The following is a 21495-nucleotide window of genomic DNA, read 5'->3' on the forward strand; positions in this document are numbered from 1 at the left end:
CTAGCGGGCTCGCCGGCAGGGGAATCAGCAGCCTGGGGGCATCGGTGACAGCAGAACCGGGGCTTACCTTGTTGGAGGCCATCTCACTGACGGAGTGCCTGGTCTGTAGGGTCTCTAACTGGTCCAGACACCAGTCCAGCTCCTCCAGGGTCTCGCTGGCCAGTTTCTGGTAGGCCTCCTCTGCGAAGAGACAGGGAAAGGGGGACTCAGTTCTCAAGCGCTTCACGGGTCCGCTAGTGAGTTCAAAGGGGGCCATCCTGCCATACCCCGCCATGCTCGGATGCCCGGTGCCGGCACATGAGGGCTGCTCCTTCATATTGCCCAGCCCGGCAGTGCAACGGGGGCGGAGGCTCTGCTCCCGGGGCGGCTGGCCTCGGGGAGGCACGGTCTCTCCAGCTTGGCGTGACGGGTCGGCCTCCAAGGAGGGCGTGCAAAGAGCGGCGAGCCAACTTTCACAAGGCGACGCGGGCGTAAAAACCACTATGCGACTTTTCAACTGTGCGACGGGCCCAAGTCCCAGTCCAGGAGCCCGACTCTAGCGGATGGCGAGGGGATGGCGCGCGCGCTTAGGTGTCCGCCCCGGAGAGGAGCGTCTGGTCCACAGCCCGATCTCCTAGGTCCCCGGCCCGGAGCCGCGGCCCCACGCCCGCCCCGCCTGCCGAGCCTTCTGCACGGCACTTGAAGCGAATGAATCAGCCGCGGCCGGGTGCGCGGCCACCACGTTTCCTGTTTTCTTTCTCAACTCCTCGGGCGGCAGGCGCAGCGCGGCTCCAACGCCGCAGCTTTCCGGGAACACTCCCCCTCACGCCCCTCTCGGCCCCCAGCGCTGCCTGGCTCCTCCTCAACCCCCTTACGAAAAGATTCCGAATTGCAAAAGCCTGTCCATGCCACCCGCCGTGTCCTTCCCCTCGGGCTCTGCCCCGGGGGCCCCGCCACCTCGCAGTGCCATCCCCCCGGAGCAGCCGGGCGCCACTCGCTTTGAAGTGCAGCCGAGGAGGCGCGGCGCGAGCGTGTGTGTCTGTGGGGCTGCTGTGGGACTGTCTGTGCTAGGAGAGCGGCGGAAAACCCGGCGTGGAGCGCCTGCAGCCCGCCGCCTGGGGTCGCGCCCGCTGCGGGGCTTAGGAGGGACCTGCGCGCAGGCGCGCACGGCCGCGCACCTGCCCCGCGGGAACCCCGTGCAGCCCACTGAGCCACTGCCCTCCAGGTTGCCCCGACCGCTGGAGCCTCTGCGTCTCCAGGACCAGCTGCTTCCTGCCAAGTTTCACAAACAAGGTTATTTAGGACCCTCAGTGTTTCTGAGGGTTTAAGGTTTAGGGTTTCTGGGGGTTCGTTTCTAAAGGTTTAGGATTCACCTACTTGAAGGAGGCAGGCTTGTGGGAATACCCGCGTTTCTATTAAGACCACATCCTTTTTCTACGACCAGCCCAGTCTAAGTACCACACTTCTAAATGTTGGAGCAGACAGAAACAAGCAAACAAAATATACAATGTTGCGGGATCGGAACGCTTTATAGTTCACAAATTTGACAATAGGCTGCATTTTCATATGCAGAATTGCCTAAGAGTTATCTTAAAGGAACAGCAATGTGAAAGAACCACATGGTAAGGAGAATTTACGCATGTCCTGCATACTACTCCTTTCCCCTGTGAATTGCACAAGACCTAGATGATCTTGGGCTAAGGAAGAAAATCTGGTATGGTGTTTCTACCCACCATGCGCAGATTACACTACAATTTTGAGAAAACGGAAAGACCACATTCAAAGGCATAGGGAAGTCTGTTCTGTTTACAAAGGCTGACCTAGGGGACCAGAGGCACTCTCCCTAAGCAGACCAGTTGTGGGAGAACTTCTCTACATTGGCATGCAATAAGCAAACCATTCACAGTGGGGAGAAATCAAACTCCCAAGAGTCCATTTTATAAAACTTTGTCATGGTCGAGTGGAAAGAAGATGCTGAGAAACTTACACGAAGTGGTGGGATCCTCTGTCTTTGTCTTTAAAAATCTACAGGTATTGGTGGAAAAGAAATTCTGCCCTTGAAATTTAGACTCCATAAATTATCAGTGGCACAACAAAGAAATTCATCGACTGAATTTAGTCTCCTCGGATTTTTCACATAGCTTTTTATATGAAATTTGTAAAAGTTAGAGCGACTTTTAAAGTATTTGTTACATGTGCCACGTGGCTTGTTGTTATCAACAATTCTTGAACTATTTACTGTTCACTTTGAGTACTCTACGTTAAAATTTGCCTCTTTTGTTCTACTTCCTCCATCCCGCAGTCCAAAGTAAAGTAAATATATGCTTTAGATGGACAAACAATTGCCTAAACCTTGCCAGGTGAATTAAAATTTCAGATTGAAGCTTTTTTCTTCCCCATTAACAATAGGAACAAGTTAAAGATATTAATAATTTTAAATGGTAAATATAAAATACTTGTTCTGTATAGCTTCCCCAATTCTAAGAATGTAAAAAATATTACATGCTTGTTATAAAAATTGAAGCATTACACACAAATATAGAAAGCCCATTGTAACCCCACACTCTAAAGATCACAAACAATACTTTCGCCTGTGGCTCTAACACAATCATTTTCATTTTACTGAATAATTTCCATATGCAAGTATAGCATCACCTACTTGCCATGGTAGTACATCTACTACATGGTTTGGTTTTGACATTTTCCTCTCTCTGTCATTCCCATAAGATAGGAATGTAGGAAATTTTAAGAGTACATTGACTTTTTTTATGATCATTTGAGCTCTCCATAGTTAGCCTATCCAGTGGATTAAAGATACGTAGCCATTGTGTTCAGGGATTTATTCAGTGCCACCTTTTCAATCATCGGTTACAATGAAGCTGGGAGTCCCCTCCGAGGTTTGGCTTTCTGTGGTTCCTCTCCCCTGCCCTCCAACTTTCTCAAAGCCTGAGCCTCCAGTGATTTCCCAGTAGCTAAGTAAACTGCCCCACTGCCCCCATCTTCACCAAGTTCCCAAAGCTCTTCAGAAATCAAAAGTACAAACTCAGGCCTCAAATCTAACAGGATGTGGCTCCACACATTATATTTCAGTTGTTATTTTTTAATGTGGAAAAGTAATTCGGGAATGTTTTGGCTAATGCTTCAAGACATCATGCACTTTAGACACAGGATTTGCTCTTAAGAAGGTAGTATAGTGACAGGAGGAACAATTTATTTCAGAATATCCATTTTATGTCCAAGCCATGCACTAGTCATTTTTGACAGACAGGATTTGAGTATGATCATAAAGTGGTGTAAGCATGTATTTTAAGTTCTAACATCTTCTGTATAAATATGAAAAATGAAAAATCACTAGACCACATCTACATACTAGTGAGAAAATAATTACTAACAACAGAGTAAAGAACAGTTTGCTCTGTGAAACTGTTGCTGAAATAAAGGACTATTCTTGATATTAGCATAGAGCTGAGAATATTGCTTTTTTCCAAATTCCTAGGCGAACAGGCAATATAGCTAGCCACGATTTTTCAGGATCATTTGTAAAGCTTCACTTTTAGGAATTTTAACCCCAAGTGTTCTAAGACATCAAGTAACTGACCTTTTCATCCCTCCAAACAAACCTCAAAATGGAGTTGCCAACTATCCTACAGGAAATTGAGTCACCACACCAAGCAACACACCTAAATGTCGACAGCCAGCAGGACAAAAACAGTGAGCCAGTTTAATTTTGGCTTTTACCAAGAACACATACTGCATTCATTAATAAAATATTTCCCCCTAACCCCTGCCAGAGTAGTATACACTGTGGCTCTCCTTAAAAATACATGAAAACTCTTTAACTGCCCCAAATCTTGCTAAGTCAAGGAGCTAAACAGAGAAAAACACCCAAGCAAAAACTATTGGCTAAACTCCCTAAAGGCTGGGAGAGGGCTATGGAACAGCAACTGAGAAATAACTTGAGCCTTGAAGTCCCCTCCTACAGCAGCATCAGTTTTCTTCAAGGCACCTTTGAACTATGTAACACTCGCGTTCTGCTCAGGCTCTTCTGTGAACAAACAGTCCTCAATTCTTGCGGGCCAGCACTTGGCTTCTGTCATAGTGATATGCTTAGAGGTTCCCCTGACACATGGCCTGAAACTGTGCCAGGGACTCCAGAAGAAGATGCTGAAGCAGCAGCTTCCTTTTGAAAAAGGAAAAAAGTAATCACCTCAGAGCCACAGCAGGTAGCTAGAAGTTGAGGTTGTTTTTTGTGAAATGTTCAGTCCATTACTCTCACCCACAACTCACAGTGATGTTGGCCATTGAGGTAAAAGGATCCACTGTACTGGATGTGTAACTATGTGGACATTAGTTTCTTTGCCAACACTTGAAGGTCTGCTAAAGGACTGTATCAGCTTGTCATAATTCCTAGATAGACCTATTGGTATACATGAAAAGAACAAGTCCAAAATATACCACTTACTTTGGACACCATTTGCCCGCCCTTAATTTTAAAAAATAATACAAATTATAACAACTGATCCAGATTTTTTAAAAATAAAAGAACTATAACAAAAAGCTCCTAAGAGCAAATACTTAAATCTCCCTAACCAGTTCCAGCTTCTCTTAATTCTTACAAAATTTCCTCTTTATTCTAAGGAAGGAATTGATACTGTCTACAGTAGATAGAACTGGAGAAAATGATTTCTATTTCACTATGTATTGCTATGAGCTAGTCATTCCTTTGGTTTGCTAGAGTAAAAGATTTGTGTAGGTTAGGTCTAACTTTTGCTGCTTAATTTTTTTTTCCTGTATACATTTTATCTGATGGGAAATACATGAAGGCTCTGGATTCTCTTTCAATATGTACATGTAATAGGCTTAAGCAGAGCTTGCTAGTGGCAAGCCACTCTCATCTCCAAGTGTATTTCTGGCATCAAATTATTGTTTTGAAGTATTTTAAAATCATATAAAATATATAAAACTTTACTTAGTACTTCATAAAGCTTCCAAAGGAAAGATGTGTGTAATTTTGTGAGGGTTTTCTTTTTCTTTTATCTTCCACTATCTACAATTGTTTTTTTAAGTGTTGCCTATGGCTGTAGAATTTTTAAATGAAATAAACATGAGATTGGCTTTCATTGACTTTTAAGTCCCACCAGTAACTCAACATTTATTTAGCACTGACTATGTGCCATGTACTTTATTAGAGGCTGCAGAAACAAGATGATGGAAAGAGTGTGTCCCTTACCCAGAGCCCAGCAGAGAAGGTAATTTCAGCATACTACTGTAGAATGCACTCTCACAGAAGGAAGCATGTAGGCTATGGGACAGTAAAAGAGGACGATTTAAATCAGACAGGGACAGAGGTGGAGTGGGAAAAGGCTGAGTCCTCAAGAATGAAATAAAAGAGAGTGGGAAGGATTTTTAAGAGAAAAGATGAGCAAGCGCGCAGACCTATGATGAACAAGATGTGCGTGTGTCAGCTGGGTGCAGTGGCTCAGACCTGTAATCCCAGCACTTTGGGAGGCCAAGGTGGGTGGATCACCTGAGGTCGGGAGTTCGAGACCAGCCTGACCCACATGGAGAAACCCCATCTCTACTAAAAATACAAAATTAGTCAGGCTTGGTGGAGCATGCCTATATTCCTAGCTACTTGGGAAGCTGAGGCAGGAAAATTGCTTGAACCTGAGAGGCGGAGGTTATGGTGAGCCGAGATCGTGCCACTGCACTCCAGTCTCAGCGACAAGAGCAAAAAAACCTCCATCTCGGGGAAAAAAAAAAAAAAAAGATGTGTGTGTCAAAAAAGAAATTACCATGAGTAGGGCCTTACTTAGGGGAACAGATTCTGGAGAAATCTGAGAAATCCTCAGCCACTGGCCATCTCAGAGACTGGCCACGTCAGGCATCTGTAGGTAGGACTATATCTTCAAGTGTAGGAGTCACAGAGTGACTCAGAGTACTGTGTGACATGGGATCTGATTTTATTTTCTATGGAAAATTCTAGCGCTATGCAATTAATGGAATTGAAGAAAGTAAAGTTGAAGTCAGTGAAACCATTATCTTTGACCATATTAAGAATACAATTAAATAACTTACACCATTTGCTTCTCTGACGATTATTCATATCTAAGACAATCTCTGTATTAAAATCCTACGTAGACATATGTTCCCACAATAAGTGAGGCATGAACAGAAGGACTGTCAAATGTGACTTGAAAGGGGGTGGACTTCTTGCTCTTGAAAACTACAACCTTGTAGTCACTAACTTATTAATCGCACTGTAATAAGATGGAGAAAAAAACAATGGAATTCACCAAAATTTCCTTCACGAGAGTCTGCCTGCATGAAAATGTTCGATAAGGCTATTTATGACAGAAGGTGAGACTTTGAAGAGCTTTCGTTTGGGTAGAATGAATCTGTGCCTCATCTACACTGGAAAGGGAGGAATATGGAGGGAATATGTATGTGTGTGCATGTGTGTAAGTGCATGAGAGAGTGAGAGAATGTGTGTGTGTGTTTGTGTGTGTGTAAGAGAAAGGAGTCAGCTTGGTCTATGTGTGTGCATGTATGTAAGGGCATGAAAGCGACACACAGTGTGTGTGTGTGTGTGTGTGTGTGTGTGTGTGTAAGAGAAAGGAGTCAGCTTGCTCTAAAGGGTAACTCCGATTTGTACATTTTCCCTTTCTCCCAATCATCAATAAGGTTATTGAAGGGGTGTGTATGTGTGTGTGTGTATAAGAGAAAGGAGTCAGCTTGGTCTAAAGGGTAACTCCAACCTGTACATTTTCCATTTCTCCCAATCATCAATAAGGTTACTGAAGTTACAAAATCCTGACTTTAAAAGATTTTTTGTTTTGTTTTGTTTTATTCATTCAAGGCACTGAGCTTGAAGGCCAGATTGGCCCAAGCAGAAATGTCTCTCTGAGCTGACATGAGATAAGAGGCAAAGAAAGAGGAGAAAGCTTTTATAAGAATAGGGAGGGCTTTTGTCTAAAAAATTGGAGTTTGATCCAAGTTTAATTAGGCATCCAGGCTGGGGGCTTCATGTGACATGTGTGCAACTGTAAGTGATATTATTCTTTGAAAGAAACTGGAAGAATGGAGAAAGGCTCCAATCTCTATTCCACCACATACAAGCAATTCCAGGCAATTCAGCTAATCTTTCTGGGGCCTTATTTCACCTACAGGTTGGAGATAATAACAAGAACCTTGTAGGTTGTTTTAGTTCAAGTGAGAGGTTGTGAGTTAAATAATCTTGCATTGATGCCTAATAGATTCTTTTCCCTTCCTCCTCCATTGTATCTTCTCTTCCTCCTGGACTTAAGTCTCTAACTTAAATGCAAACAATTCTATTAATTTAAGTGAACCTATCAACTAGTGCCAGGTATAACCTAGGGTCCAAAAACTTAATAGTTACCTGGGAACAGTTTTTAGGGTAGCTAGAAAGAAAAAACAAATTCAAGGAATGAACAGGGATTCATTCTGAAGAAGTTCACTTAGAGAACATAGGCCATTCAGGAAGCTACAAACAGGTAGGGATATAAAGTTTAAGTCAGACAGCGGACAAAGATAAAGATGGAGAAGTAGTCTTGGAGGACTTGTATACTATTCTAAGACTTTATGTTTTCTTCTAAAGAAGCCATTAAAAATCTTCTAAGTGAAGAAGTCACACCGTCAGATTTGCTTTTCAAAAAGATTACTCTGGGAATAGTATAAAGGCAGATCAGAAAAGTAAAGACCAGTTAAGAGGTTGATGACCGGATAAGGGGAAAATCCTAGGCAGTCCCTAAAGGGGAAGGAGAAGCTTCAGAAAGTTAGGAGGAAAAACTCTCAGGAGCAAAGAAAAAGGAAATGTCAAAGGAAAATACTGTAATGGACTGAATGTGTGTGTCTCTCCAATATTCATATGCTGAAATCTAATCCCCAGTGTCATGGTATTTGGAGGGAAAACCCTTGGGAAGTAATTAGGTCAGGAGAATGGAGCCCTCATGAATGAGATTAGTGCCGTTATAAGAAGAGGCCAGAGGTTGCTCTCTTTCTACCATGTGGATACACGCCACGTGGGCAATCTGCAACCCTGAAGATGCCCTCACCAGAACCTGACCATGCTGACACCCTGATCTCAGATCTCCAGCTTCCAGCACTGTGAGAAATAAATGTATGTTGTTTAAGTCATCGGTTTATGGTATTTTGTTATAGCAACTTGAGCTAAGACAAATATCAGGCTTTGCCATTGATATTCAGTACAGACCATATATACCCACAGGTTTGCGCTAAGATAATTTTCATTCCAAACACATATTTCAGCAACACAAGACTGAAGAGGGTGTTAAAGAATGCTAGTGAGGAAGCTTTTGTCTGGGAAGTTGTTTGAACAAAGTTACAGGACAATTTTTGCAAGCAGTTTTTAAAAAATGTTATAATTATGTATTTTATTTACATACTCTTGCTGTAATTTTGGGAATCAGTTTTATTTCCCTGGGGGGACTATAGGAGAGCATCTGTGTTTCCATCATATACTGTCAACCTTAGGATATAACAGTCTTTGTTTCTTTACCTTTGTCAATTACTGCATACGGTATTCCTTAGAGAAAACAAGGAGTTAGAACAGATTATCTTTAGTGTCTACCCCGCTCTAACATTCATTTATTCTCTGATTTCTGAAATTGTACTATCTGGGTTGGGTGTTGGCTTTAAGGTTGTTCATTATAGTTAACCTGGATGGGGTCAGCTACTTTTGAGAGGGAATTCCTAAACTGACCAGTTACTTGTCAAGGATCCTATCCAATACCATGATCCTGGAATTCTGTGAGTTTAGCTCAATTGTTCATCAGGGGTACATGTTTTCTATTTGAGACTGAGATATTCTCAGAAATAAAGCTATTAATAAATAGAAAGTTTTGGAGTATATTTACACTCACCCTGCTTATCTCCACTCCTGCCTCTACCATATTCCCATCTAATACTTTGCCAGTTGACTTACCAATTTATTCTTAATTTCTGTAACTGTCACCTTCAGTCAAATTCTCATGTGTGTGTTTCTAGATTCATATAATGATCTACTACTGGGTCTCCTTGGATTCACTTTTCTCATCACAGTCGTATTTATAAAGTCAGAATAATCTTCCTTAAACCCTGGTTTTATTGTTTCACTCTTTCAAAAACCTGCTGCACAACTCTCTCCTACTTATTGTATTAATGTTACATTCTTGTGTTCACATAGGCCTTTTTTGGCTGGCTTTTCAATACCTGTCTCTTTTATTTACATCTAAGACTATCCTGTCCAAGACAGCTCATCTTAGCCAATCTTTCCGCCTGGAAACAATTTGCTGGCTTCTGCCTCTATGACTTTTCTAATGTCATTTTTATATTTGTGTCCAGGCCTTTCTATAACTGTCTAGAAAATTCCTGACATTTACAGGCACTCAACAAATATTTGTGAGCGAATAACCAATAAGTATGCTTGTTTTCTATCAGACAAGAATATTTATTTCCAAATGAGATTCAAGATACTGGCCTGGGTGTGGCTCCCTACATGTAATCACCCCTGTCTATCTCTTGTTCTCAGTCTTTTGCTTTCAAACTCTCATTTTTTAACAGAGTATTAGGAACTAACATTGCCAAAATTTGGTGATGGTCAAGCAGCTCCTGGTGTCTTACCGAAGAGAAATATTAACATTAAAATAAAAATGACAAGTATTATGATATATCATTCATATGTAATGATCTTTACAAAATAAGATAAAATTTTAAAAGAATCCATCAATACACCAGTATGACATCTGGGAGAAACAGATGAATGCACAAAGGTGCGTCTGATACAAACATCCCCAGAAAAATGAGCATAAGTTCATATTATCAATATTTTTTTACTCTAAAAGTGTTCACTGACCTCCCTGAAGTCACCAAGGACTCCAAGTCAAGAATACTTTCCTGAATGAAGAAAAGACAACAATTATTTTAATCAACACTGCCCCAGAATCTTTTATTCAGATCCCTATCTCTGCTTTCTTCTTCTTCTTTTTTTTTTTTTTTTAACTTTCTCATAAATCTCTGCTTAGCATTTATCTCTCTCTCACTGTGAGATACCTAAGGGTTAAGAAGTAATGCCAATGAGACATTTGTTCCAGTTGAAGACAGGTTAAGAAAAAACATACAGTTGGGTGTGGTGGCTCACGCCTGTAATCCCAGCCCTTTGGGAGCCCGAGGCAGGTGGATGACCTCAGGTCGGGAGTTTGAGACTAGCCTGGCCAACATGATGAACTCCGTCTCTACTAAAAAAAATACAAAAAATTAGCTAGGCATGGTGGCGGGCGCCTGTAATCCCAGCTACTTAGGAGGCTGAGGCAGAAGGATCACTTGAACCCAGGAGGCAGAGGTTACAGTGAGCCGAGAATGTGTCACTGCACTCCAGCCTGGGCAGTAAGAGCGAAACTCTGTCCCCCCAAAAAAAAGAAAAAAAAGAAAAGAAAAAATACACAAAAGATTTCCCCAAAAGACTAGGCTCTTTTAAACAGGCTATGAACAGAGTCTCAGAAAGGTAATTTCTTATGTCCAATTTTTAATCTCATTACTTGCATTACAAGCAACACATATGAGTGATAAGCTATGTTGGCCTACTGGTAAACGTACATTTCTTAACTGTGTATGCATTATATTGAACAAATTTCAGAACTCAAGAGTATATCAGGTATATTTGGCTTATCCAGTTGTATATGAACTGGCTCCATACAAATAAAGATAAATTAGTTTTAAAATTTTACAAGAATATCTATGGAGATTTAGATTTGGTTAAGAAAGCTATTATATACATGGAAGAATCCACAACCTGTAAGAGCTCTTCATGGGAAATAGTGTGATAGATCAGAAACAGCATGAACTTTTGAGTCACTCAGAACTTGAATTCCAGCCTTGCCATTGTTCTAGTTGTGTTATCCGAAATAAGCCATTTAAAAGACCTGAGCACATTGTATACATTGAGAATTACAGGGTTATTATGAGAAATGTATAAGAAATGTAAAGTCCCAAGGGCTGTACCTGACATATAGTAGGTATTCAATCAATAGTAAGTGTACTGAACCACTTTGCAGAGTTGTTTAAATAAGTTAATTTTCAATAAGGTCATTAATATGTGAGAGTTTCCTTCCTTTTTCACGGATTCTCAATCCTAAAACAATTACCATTTTTGTGTCATCACCATCAACCCTCAAATATTAAACAGTTCTGAGCCAAATGTGAGTGAACAACCTATGATTTAGAATAGCTTTTAGGCCAGGCACAGTGGCTTACGTCTGTAATTCCAGCACTTTGGGAGGCTGATGCGGGCAGATCACCTGAGGTCAGGAGTTTGAAACCAGCCTAGACAACATGGCAAAACCCCGTCTCTACTAAAAATATAAAAATTAGCCAGGTGTGGTGGCACATGTCTGTAGTTCCAGCTTCTTGGGAGGCTGAGGCAGGAGAATCAATTGAACCCTGGAGGTGGAGGAGATGGCGCTACTGCACTCTAGCCTGGGCAACAGAGTGAGACTCTCTCTCAAAAACAAACAACAAAAAATAGAATAGCTTTTACAAGACCACACCAAATATGAAAAGTCAACTATGTAGGAAGAATATGTATTGGTCATTGGTTAATGACAGAGCATCCCTTACACTGAGGTTACTGGGAAGATCATTCCAAACATTTTCCAAAGAATGTTCCAATCAATATTGTCCCTGTAAGATTCTCCTTACTAATGATGTTTTGTGGTCAAACAAGCTTGGGAAATATTGTATATGCAGCTTTTTTACATTTTTTTTTTTTTTTTTTTTTTTGAGACGGAGTCTCTCACTGTCATCCAGGCTGGAGTGCAATGGCGTGATCTCCGCTCACTACAAGCTCTGCCTCCCGGGTTCATGCCATTCTCCTGCCTCAGCCCCCCAAGTAGCTGGCACTACAGGCACCCGCCACCACGCCCAGCTAATTTTTTTGTATTTTAAGTAGAGACGGGGTTTCACCGTGTTTGCCAGGATGGTCTCAATCTCCTGATCTGTGATCCACCCACCTTGGCCTCCCGAAGTGCTGGGATTACAGGCGTGAACCATTTCACACAACAGTGTAGAAATCACTTTTACAGTGATTTCTAATGGACATGAACCTACCAAAACCTAGAAGGTCCACAGCAAAATGACATATTTAATTTTATTAGCAAGCATTATCTAAACCTGTTGAATTTTAGAATGCTTTTTTCATACAACAACTATCACCTCTTGAAGGATACCTGGAATAGGTTTTCCTACACCTATACCTACATGTCAGGTAAGTCTGAAACATTAACAAATACATGTGCTTAGTAGGTTCCCATATGTTTGAAATCTCCACTAAGGACATTTTATTTCTCTTCCTCCTGACTTTGTATGCTATTGAGAAATGGTCAGAGAGTAATCTTCCTCCCTCCCTTTCTTCTTTTCTTTCTCTCATTTTTTTCTCCCTAAAAGAGAATAGTCAAAAAATCCATACATATTTATTGAGCCTCTCTGATGTGCTAGTTGCTGTGAAATACAAGAACATGAAAGATTCAGCAGCCTGGACCCAGGAAGGAGCCATAATAACCTGCTGAGAAAATCAGACACATGATCGGCTGCTGCCTAGAGACAGCGTAAGGTAGAATATAAATCATTCAGTCTGGGAGTGCTACTGTAGTCTGAGCAGGGAGAGGGAGGTATGGACTGTAGCTCAGTGTGCTGGGTTTCAGGAAGAAGGTGAACTTGGATGTAGGTCTTCAAGGAAGACTGGTTTGAATGGCTGTGGGAGGAGGGAGTCAGCTGGCATTGTTTTCAGGTATAAGAATATCTACAGCCTGAATAAAGGTTGAATGTGTGGGCAGTAAATGGGCTGGGTGGAGTAGGCGCATTCCAGGGAGGAGAAGGGAAATAGAGTTGAACACTTAAATGTGTGGTCTTGAGCTAATGGATATTGTGGGAATTGGATAAGTGCACTGGTAGCCTAAGAGGATAGAATGGAGAAGATAGAAGGATGGAGACTAAGGAGCTATTGTGGTAGTCCAGATGCAGTGACAAGCAAAGAGTTGTGGAGGTATCCACTTTAGTGGTCTACAATGACAGTTACAAGCAATAGAAAGAGTATGACATTGGGAACAGAAGTTCAAATGCTGGCTCTTCATCTTAGCAACCATGTGGCAAATTTGGGCAAATTAATTTCTCTGTACCTCAGTTTTCTTTTTTGTAAAATAGGGCTAAAAATACATTCCCTAGAAGGTGGCCTCCAGGCCATTTTCCCACACTTTATTTGAATGTTAAAACTAACTTTAATCTAAAAATCATATATTCATATCCCTATCTTTTTGGGGGGTTCAGTTCAACTTAAATGTGTTATTTGTTAAAAACTTGTATTTATCATCTATTACATGTAACATATAAGAGCTGCTTTTAATAGTAATTCATCTTCTCCCTATCTTTTTTTAAAATACAGTCAAAATTAACAAAACAATCTTGTATTTTTGATACTAGTAGTGGTATCACTACTACTATAGGTACAAGGGCTCTTGTACCTCTCTGAAAAGTAATATAATTAGCAACAGTATTGATGGTATCTGCTACTTTAGATTATTTAAACGGTAGTCATTAAGGTAAGCAAGAGGAAGAAGGCATGTCATTTATGTGTTTTTCATCCTGAAGATGAGCTTTTGGAAGCATATGTTATTCCACAGCAATCTGGATAGGTCTTGCCATGCCCTGATCTTGTAAGCCCAATTTTATTTTGAATACTCTAGCTTTACACTTAAATGATAGCTCCTTGATGAAAGAAAAACAATAGCCTAACAATTTTCTTCCAATTGTCTGAAAACATAATAGGTGTACATACACCTACACACACACACACACACATAATCTCTAGGGCATATTTACTAGATAGTATTACTTAATGTGTAGACATTTTAAATTATGATAATTAAGACAAAAATATGAGTAGCAGGTTTTTGATTTGAGACAAATTTGAGATTTACTAAAATTAATTATTGTATGTGTGTCCTTCAGATGACTTCATATTTTCATTATATATCTTCACTCTTGAAGTATAACTCTTGAATTGTTGAATTAAGTTTTATGAATTAAGTGTTTTTTGACCAGGCACGGTAGCTCATGCCTGTAATCCCAGCACTTTGGGAGGCCGAGGTGGATGGATCACTTGAGGCCAGGAATTTGAGACCAGCCTGGCCATCATAGCAAAACTCCGTCTCTGCTAAATCTAATCTTGTGCCTCAGGTGAGGCACAAGACTCACTTGAACCTGGGAGGTAGAGGTTGCAGTGGCTCAAGTCGTGCCACTGCACTCCAGCCTTGGGGACAGAGTGAGATTCTGTCTCAGAAAAAAATTGTTTTTCCATTATTACCAACACCACTATTCACAATTCATCCACTATTTCACTAGGAATTATTAATTCAGTTTACATAAACTTTTGCTACAAATTTATTCAATGAAGAAGCTTCTGGATATTTAGGTTCTACCTGCTAATTTCAATCAGTATATTTTGTTTTTCAGATTTGTTCTTGGTGACCCAATAATTATACCTGTCCACGTTGGAAGTGTCTTTCTTTATCACCTTCAGGGCCCCAGCTAACCAGACCTTTGAAAACAAGTAAACAGTAGAGAATTTCAGCTTCTGTGAAGACCACCGTCTTCTTCTGAGGCCCCAGACTCCACTCATACAGGGTTTTGGGGAAGATCAAATGAAATGAAGCAGTGGCTTACAAAGTTTATTGACAGTAAACTACAGTAAAATTTACATTTTATACTATGACCTGGTAGATTTGTTTAAAGTAAGAGGTGCTCACTTTTGAAGACATGTGGATACTGACTTTCAGTAATATATAAAAAAAAGTACAAAAAGGTTTTATACCTATATTTATTTTTAAAAGGTAGAGAAGAGCAGTGGACTCTTATTTAAAGAAACTCTTGTGTTTTATAAATAATAGTCATGGCAAAATTTGTTTATAGTCTTTAACAAACCATGCATTTCAATATAAATTAAACCAATAAAAATGATACATATACAATATAAAGGAAATGTATATATCGGAACAGTATATACCATACACACAAGAGTAATTATATATTCAATCCAATACAGAGAATTGAAACATAATTTAACATGAAATAATATTTATCCTTACTATGTATGATTCACTCTGTTTTCTATTTTATTTAATTTTTAAAATGTTAATTGTGACCCACTAAATTGATTTTGAAATCTACCAATTGGTTTGAAAGCACTGAGGTAAGAAATTACCTTGCTTAATAACTGTTAGTTTTGTTTCCTTCTTCTCTCTTTCTCCCTTTTTATAATTAAAGAAAAAAAAATCCCTCTACTTCTCTACTTCACATGAGAGTAGAACACATAAAAAGATTTGCGCTAACTACTGTGCATATTTTTTGAAGTCATTTCTCCATAATGTGTGAGTTTTCTCAGGGTACTACAAGTTTACCAACAGAACACATAAAGCAGCTGTCACACACTGAAATGCCTATAGGAGCCAGATAGACCATGTGAATGAATGAATGGCATGGTTGGTGGGCACTCTGGGTGCAGTGGCTAGAACTGTAGAGGGTAGGAGCAGACCACTATATATCCTAAGCATTTCATTGGCAAATGAACTGAAGGACACCTTTCCATCTGGCCCTCATTTTCCTAGATCTTTCCTCCCTTCCTCTGTCAATCCTTCCTACATAGCCTGTGTTCCCAAAGCACCTCTTATATTGGAATAATAATTATTATGATATCTCTCCTTAATCAAGACCTTATACTAGATTTTTAATGCCTTTAAGTTCTCCCCCAAACTTCAGTTCATCTATTCGAAGTCCCTATAAAATCTACCTCCTTAAACCTGTCTGCCCCTGTTATCCCCTGTGGTTGACCGCCACCTCCATCTCTATCTTTTGTCAGCAAGTTTCCTCGGAGTCCCCTCTCTGCATACTTGTTCATGCTGGGTTATTTGTTTTTGCCACTTGGTCATCTAGACCTTTTTCCCTCTTTCCCTCCTTCTATTCAATTTCTGTCATTCACTGCTGTACAAAGGAGGGGCAGGGAGGCCCTCCAGGGTGGAGGGAATCAGTCTTGAGATAGCTGAGAGATTCAAGGTGATGAGTTCCAAAGTTGAAGAGAATCCCCATACTTCATCTGTTTTCGTTTTACCTAGCAAGGAGCCTTTTCTGTAGACAAAGTTGGGAAACTAGAGGTTATGACATGATTCATCGTTGCCTACTTACACTTTAGCTTGATTCATCTCTTCTCAACAAATGCTTGTTGAACCCCACCAGTAATACCAGAAGCTTGGTATTCTATGAGGTGCTCAACTTACAAAGTTTAGTTCAGAAGAATTCTGACTTCAAGGCTCCTACCATCTAGAGGCAAACAACTCACAAATGAACAAATGCAGTGATTTCAAAAGAAATTAAGGTGTGCTGTGGTAGAGGCATGCACAGGTCAGAAAAGTTCAGAGGATCCAGCCAGGCTTCCTGGGGAGGATATCCATGTGCCCCTCCACCCACCTGGTAGTTCATGATCAGAGTTTGCAAGCTTGGCTGGGATAGAGGGAATAGTGTGTGGATCACAGAAAGAGTGGATCTGGTGACTCAGACATGGCAAGAACCAGCTCATGGCACTAGGCTGCAGGCACACCATACACAAAAGTCTTTTCTTTCCCCAGTTCTCCAAATTCTCTAAAGTGGAAGCCTAGGAGTGAGGGTAAGAAGGAGGTAGGGAGCTACAGCCACTGGAGCAAAGGATGAAAGAATGGGCACGAGTCTCTAAAAGTGCAGAAACTCAACTGACTGGATGCTGAGACAATGTTTAAAAAGGATTTTTGTTGTCGTTGTTGTTTTTTATACTTTAAGTTCTAGGGTACATGTGCACAACGTGCAGGTTTGTTACATATATATACATGTGCCATGTTGGTGTGCTGCACCCATTAACTCGTCATTTACATTAGGTATATCTCCTAATGCTATCCCTCCCTCCTCCCCACTCCCCACAATAGGACCTGGTGTGTGATGTTCCCCTTCCTGTGTCCAAGTGATCTCACTGTTCAATTCCCACCTATGAGTGAGAACATGTGGTATTTGGTTTTCTGTTCTTGCGATAGTTTGCTGAGAATGATGGTTTCCAGCTGCATCCATGTCCCTACAAAGGACATGAACTCATCCTTTTTATGGCTGCATAGTATTCCATGGTGTATATGTGCCACATTTTCTTAATCCAGTCTGTCACTGATGGACATTTGGGTTGATTCCAAGTCTTTGCTATTGTGAAGCATGTGTCTTTATAGCAGCATGACTTATAATCCTTTGGGTATATCCCCAGTAATGGGATGGCTGGGTCAAATGGTATTTCTAGTTCTAGATCCTTGAGGAATCGCCACACTGTTTTCCACAATGGTTGAACTAGTTTACAGTCCCACCAACAGTGTAAAAGTGTTCCTATTTCTCCACATCTTCTCCAGCACCTGTTGTTTCCTGATTTTTTTAATGATTGCCATTCTAACTGGTGTGAGATGGTATCTCATTGTGGTTTTGATTTGCATTTCTCTGATGGCAAGTGATGGTGAGCATTTTTTCAAGTGTCTGTTGGCTATATGCATGTCTTCTTTTGAGAAGTGTCTGTTCATATCCTTTGCCCACTTTTTGATGCGGGTGTTTGTTTTTTTCTTGTAAATTTGATTGAGTTCTTTATAGGTTCTGGATATTAGCCCTTTGTCAGATGAGTAGATTGCAAAAATTTTCTCCCATTCTGTAGTTGTTGTTACTTTAAGTTCTGGGATACATGTGCAGAACGTGTAGGTTTGTTACATAGGTATACATGTGCCATGGTGGTTTGCTGCACCTATCAACCCGTCATCTAGGTTTTAAGCCCCACATGCATTAGGTATGTGTCTTAATGTTCTCCCTCCCCTTGCTCCCCCACCCCCCACCAGGCCCCGGTGTGTGATGTTCCCCTCCCTGTGTCCATGTGTTCTCATTGTTCAACTCCCACTTATGAGTGAGTACATGCAGTGTTTCGTTTTTTGTTCCTGTGTTAGTTTGCTGAGAATGATGGCTTCCAGCTTCATCATGTGCAGCAAAGGACATAAATTCATTCTTGTTTATGGCTGCATAGTATTCCACAGTGTATATGTGCCACATTAAAAATGACTTTTTAAAGTGGTAACTGTGCGAGGCAAAGGAGAAAAAAACAGGAGCTGCCAGATAAGGGAGTGAAGAGAACTCAGCACTTTGAGAATTGTTACATTTTGCAGCTTGAATTCTTCACTTTTTGCTCCCATTATCTGCCTCTTTCTCCTCTCCATGAACTAGGCCCTGTGGGCCCCGGATCCTGCTCTCTTTGCAGGGCAAAGGATGGTTAGAAATGAATTCACTAAGGTGAGAAACCATTGCTGGTATAGTTCTCCTTCCCGGAAACCTGGCACTTAAATTTAACCTGTTTGGTTAGATCCAGCTCTGCTTCCCCCATTTCTTTTTACAGAAACAAGGCTGGCAGATCCCTGTTCCTGTTAATCCTTGAGTGGACCAAATGCTGTGTTATGCTGGGGCAGTGAGGGACCTTACAAACACTGAAATTTAAGATAACAGTTTTTGGAGTAAGGCAGTCCTTGTTTCCAAATCTGAGCTTTGTCACTGACTAACTAGCTTGAGACCTCATAAAAGCGAATTAACCTAGCTTGTTTTCTAATTTATAAAATGGAGAAAGCAGTACCTATATCATAGTAGGGTTTTGAAAATTATTTAAATAGGACTATGTATGTAAAGCGTGCCTGAAAAATAGCAAGTGGTCCCAAAGTCACTATGATGATGAATTTTATATGCAGGCACCTAGAGCATGTTAGGATTTTTGGGATCTTTCCCAGCTCACATTGAAGCTTCACTCTTCTCCAACAGTCTGTTATCCAACACTGGGTAACTGAGATAGTCTTCTAAGCATTTATCAATGTGGTTAGGAACAGTGATCCTGGAAAGCATTCTCAAATTATTTATCTAAGTAAACAAGCAAACCTTTTTATCCCAGACATCCTAAATCTCTGTAGATGGTCTTTGCTGATTTGGTCAGAATAGCTCAGATGGTAGGAAGGGCTTCCCGGGTGGAAAAAAAATAAATTAGCAGTCTGGAAAACAAAAGACCTCTGGCTTAAAAGAGTCTCTAAAACAGCCTGATCAGCCTGTGTATTTTGCCATATTATCTAGCATTAGCAGCGGACTGGGAAAAATCCAGGGTTCCTTGTAGAGATAGAGACTGGCAAATATTACGTTTGATGCATGAGAACCAAATCAGATGTTAACTCTTTAAGTCATTAAATCACTAAACAGTCTATCACAATTATGTGTTTATTACTAGACTGAATTTATCTGGGGCTGGGACCATATTGAATTCATTTTTTTGATCTTTGGTGCTAAACACTGGCTGGTATCCAGTAAATGTTTGTTGAATTGAACTGAAAAAGCATGAAACATTTCCCGTTAAGGCTTCTATTCTATAATATTTCCAAAGTTTCTAACGCATCTGAGAATCAATAACTGGACTGTTAGAGGAATATGAATATGGTCCAGGAAGCTACAAACTTCATGCTCTGAGATGTTACATGTTTAGTGTAACTTTTGTGCCAGGGGAGAGAAATGCCTAAGAGAGTGACTCTGTTCTCCATACCCACCCACTCCCAGTGTCCTATAGAGCCTTTCATTCTCCGGATGCCTATGATGACTATTACATTTATTTGTTGATATATCTATTGCCTTGTCTTCCTTATAGGTACAGAGTCCATACATCCTAATTGGCCTGGAACTTCCCAGGTCTATGTCTGTTATTCCAGTGTAATTATGAATAGCATTGCCCTTCATTCTAAAAAGTGTTCTGGTTTGAATGCTAAATCATCTAGACACCCTACTTATGAGAGGGTTCACTGTACATCATTTAGTTGCCCAACTCCCCTCCCCTTGGAAATCTGAGTACTACCCTCTACTGGGGGCTTTCCTCTATGGAGGCAGCTCTCTCAATCACAACATTCAGGAAGTGTGAGCCCACTCCCAAAAGAACAGACAGCTGTCTACAGAGAGACTCTTGGTAGAAGACAAAAAAAAAATCACTTCAGTAAGTTTAAGTCTTCCCTTTAAACTTGGGTCTCTTTTGCACATAAGAAAAAAAGAATCTCTAATAACTGCATCCCTAAATATACTGAAATCTAGAAGACATGCCCATTTGAAAACTCTAATCTAGTAATTAAAGCTTCTCAGGTTTAACTGCACCTTAATAATGTAGCTTATTTTGTCAAGATCAGTTAAGGCCCTGTAATGTGATTTGGAATAAATGGACAGACAGAAATTAAAATGTGCTGGACAAGGTAATCAGAAATCTCACTTCATTCAGTCAATAACAATGGCAATTCAGCGGGTTCCTTTTACTACTGGGATGTAATTGTGCTTGGCTTTAATTTCTTGTAATGATGGAACAAATTAAATTACTTCATACTTTTAGGAACATTTGGCTACATCATATTTTGGCGCTTCCATAAACCCCACTGGAAATTAAATCAGCTCTGTGGTTGCTCATTCTCCCTCTTTAGTGCCATGTCTGCCTCCTGTCAGCAAAATGGTAATATTGTCTACCTTAATCCACCAGATGCAGTTGAGTTAAAAGAAATTACCTCCCCCGCCTCTCTCCTTTCAAATCTCCCTATTTGTAGCTATCAAATTTTGGCATGCCTGCTGGAACACAGTCTTGTTAGAACAAGCACAGTAATTCTCTCATGAGACTTTAGGACTCTCTCTACGACAAGGTCAGAATGTACCGTGATTCAAATTTAGATGAGGATATGAGTTGGTAAGAACATGAAGAGCATCAGACAGTTTTCAGGACTCCCACTACTTATTTTGTGCTATCAGTTTTTCCTTTCCCAAATTGCAGGTGGAGATGCAAGCTTTGAGGCTGGAAATCTATTGCTATATGCCATTAAAATTAATTAGCCTAGCACATTTTATCTTTAGGCCCTTACCTAGTGCAGGTAAAATATTGTAGCACAAAATAACACAACTTTGCCGGGTGCGGTGGCTCACGCCTGTAATCCCAGCACTTTGGGAGGCCGAGGCGGGTGGATCACGAGGTCAGGAGATCGAGACCATCCTGACTAACACAGTGAAACCCTGTCTCTACTAAAAATACAAGAAATTAGCAGGGCGTGGTGGCGGGCACCTGTAGTCCCAGCTACTCCGGAGGCTGTGGCAGGAGAATAGCATGAACCTGGGAGGCGGAGCTTGTAGTGAGCTCAGATCGCGCCACTGCACTCTAGCCTGGGCAACAGAGAGAAACTATGTCTCAGAAATAAATAAATAAATAACACAACTTTCCTGAACACTGTAGCTACTAAGTTCATATGGTAAAAGATTATACTATATATTATATTGCAAATAGTGTTGCAGACTGATATTAAATATTTAAAATGCATCATTATTAATAGGCAACACTGTGGCCAAGATTGCTAACTGTCCCCTAAT

The 21495-nt window shown here is 40.8% G+C and overlaps 1 protein-coding gene across 12 annotated transcripts in view; it reads right to left on the minus strand.

Moving 5' to 3' along the window:
• PDE4D (phosphodiesterase 4D) overlaps nt 1-21495 on the minus strand; it is a 1562006-nt gene that overhangs the window by 63517 nt on the left and 1476994 nt on the right. For 11 of the 12 annotated variants that reach the window (XM_025387155.1, XM_025387164.1, XM_025387158.1 and 8 more), the window contains one exon: nt 68-180. In XM_025387155.1, coding sequence (XP_025242940.1) covers nt 68-180 — 113 coding nt within the window. Of the gene's footprint in view, nt 1-67; nt 181-266; nt 722-21495 lie in introns of those variants that run through there. The other variant, XM_025387167.1, reaches the window with a different exon arrangement.

The sequence above is a fragment of the Theropithecus gelada genome, chromosome 6 (assembly GCF_003255815.1).
Source record: "Theropithecus gelada isolate Dixy chromosome 6, Tgel_1.0, whole genome shotgun sequence".
In the NCBI taxonomy this organism is placed as follows: Eukaryota; Metazoa; Chordata; class Mammalia; order Primates; family Cercopithecidae; genus Theropithecus; species Theropithecus gelada.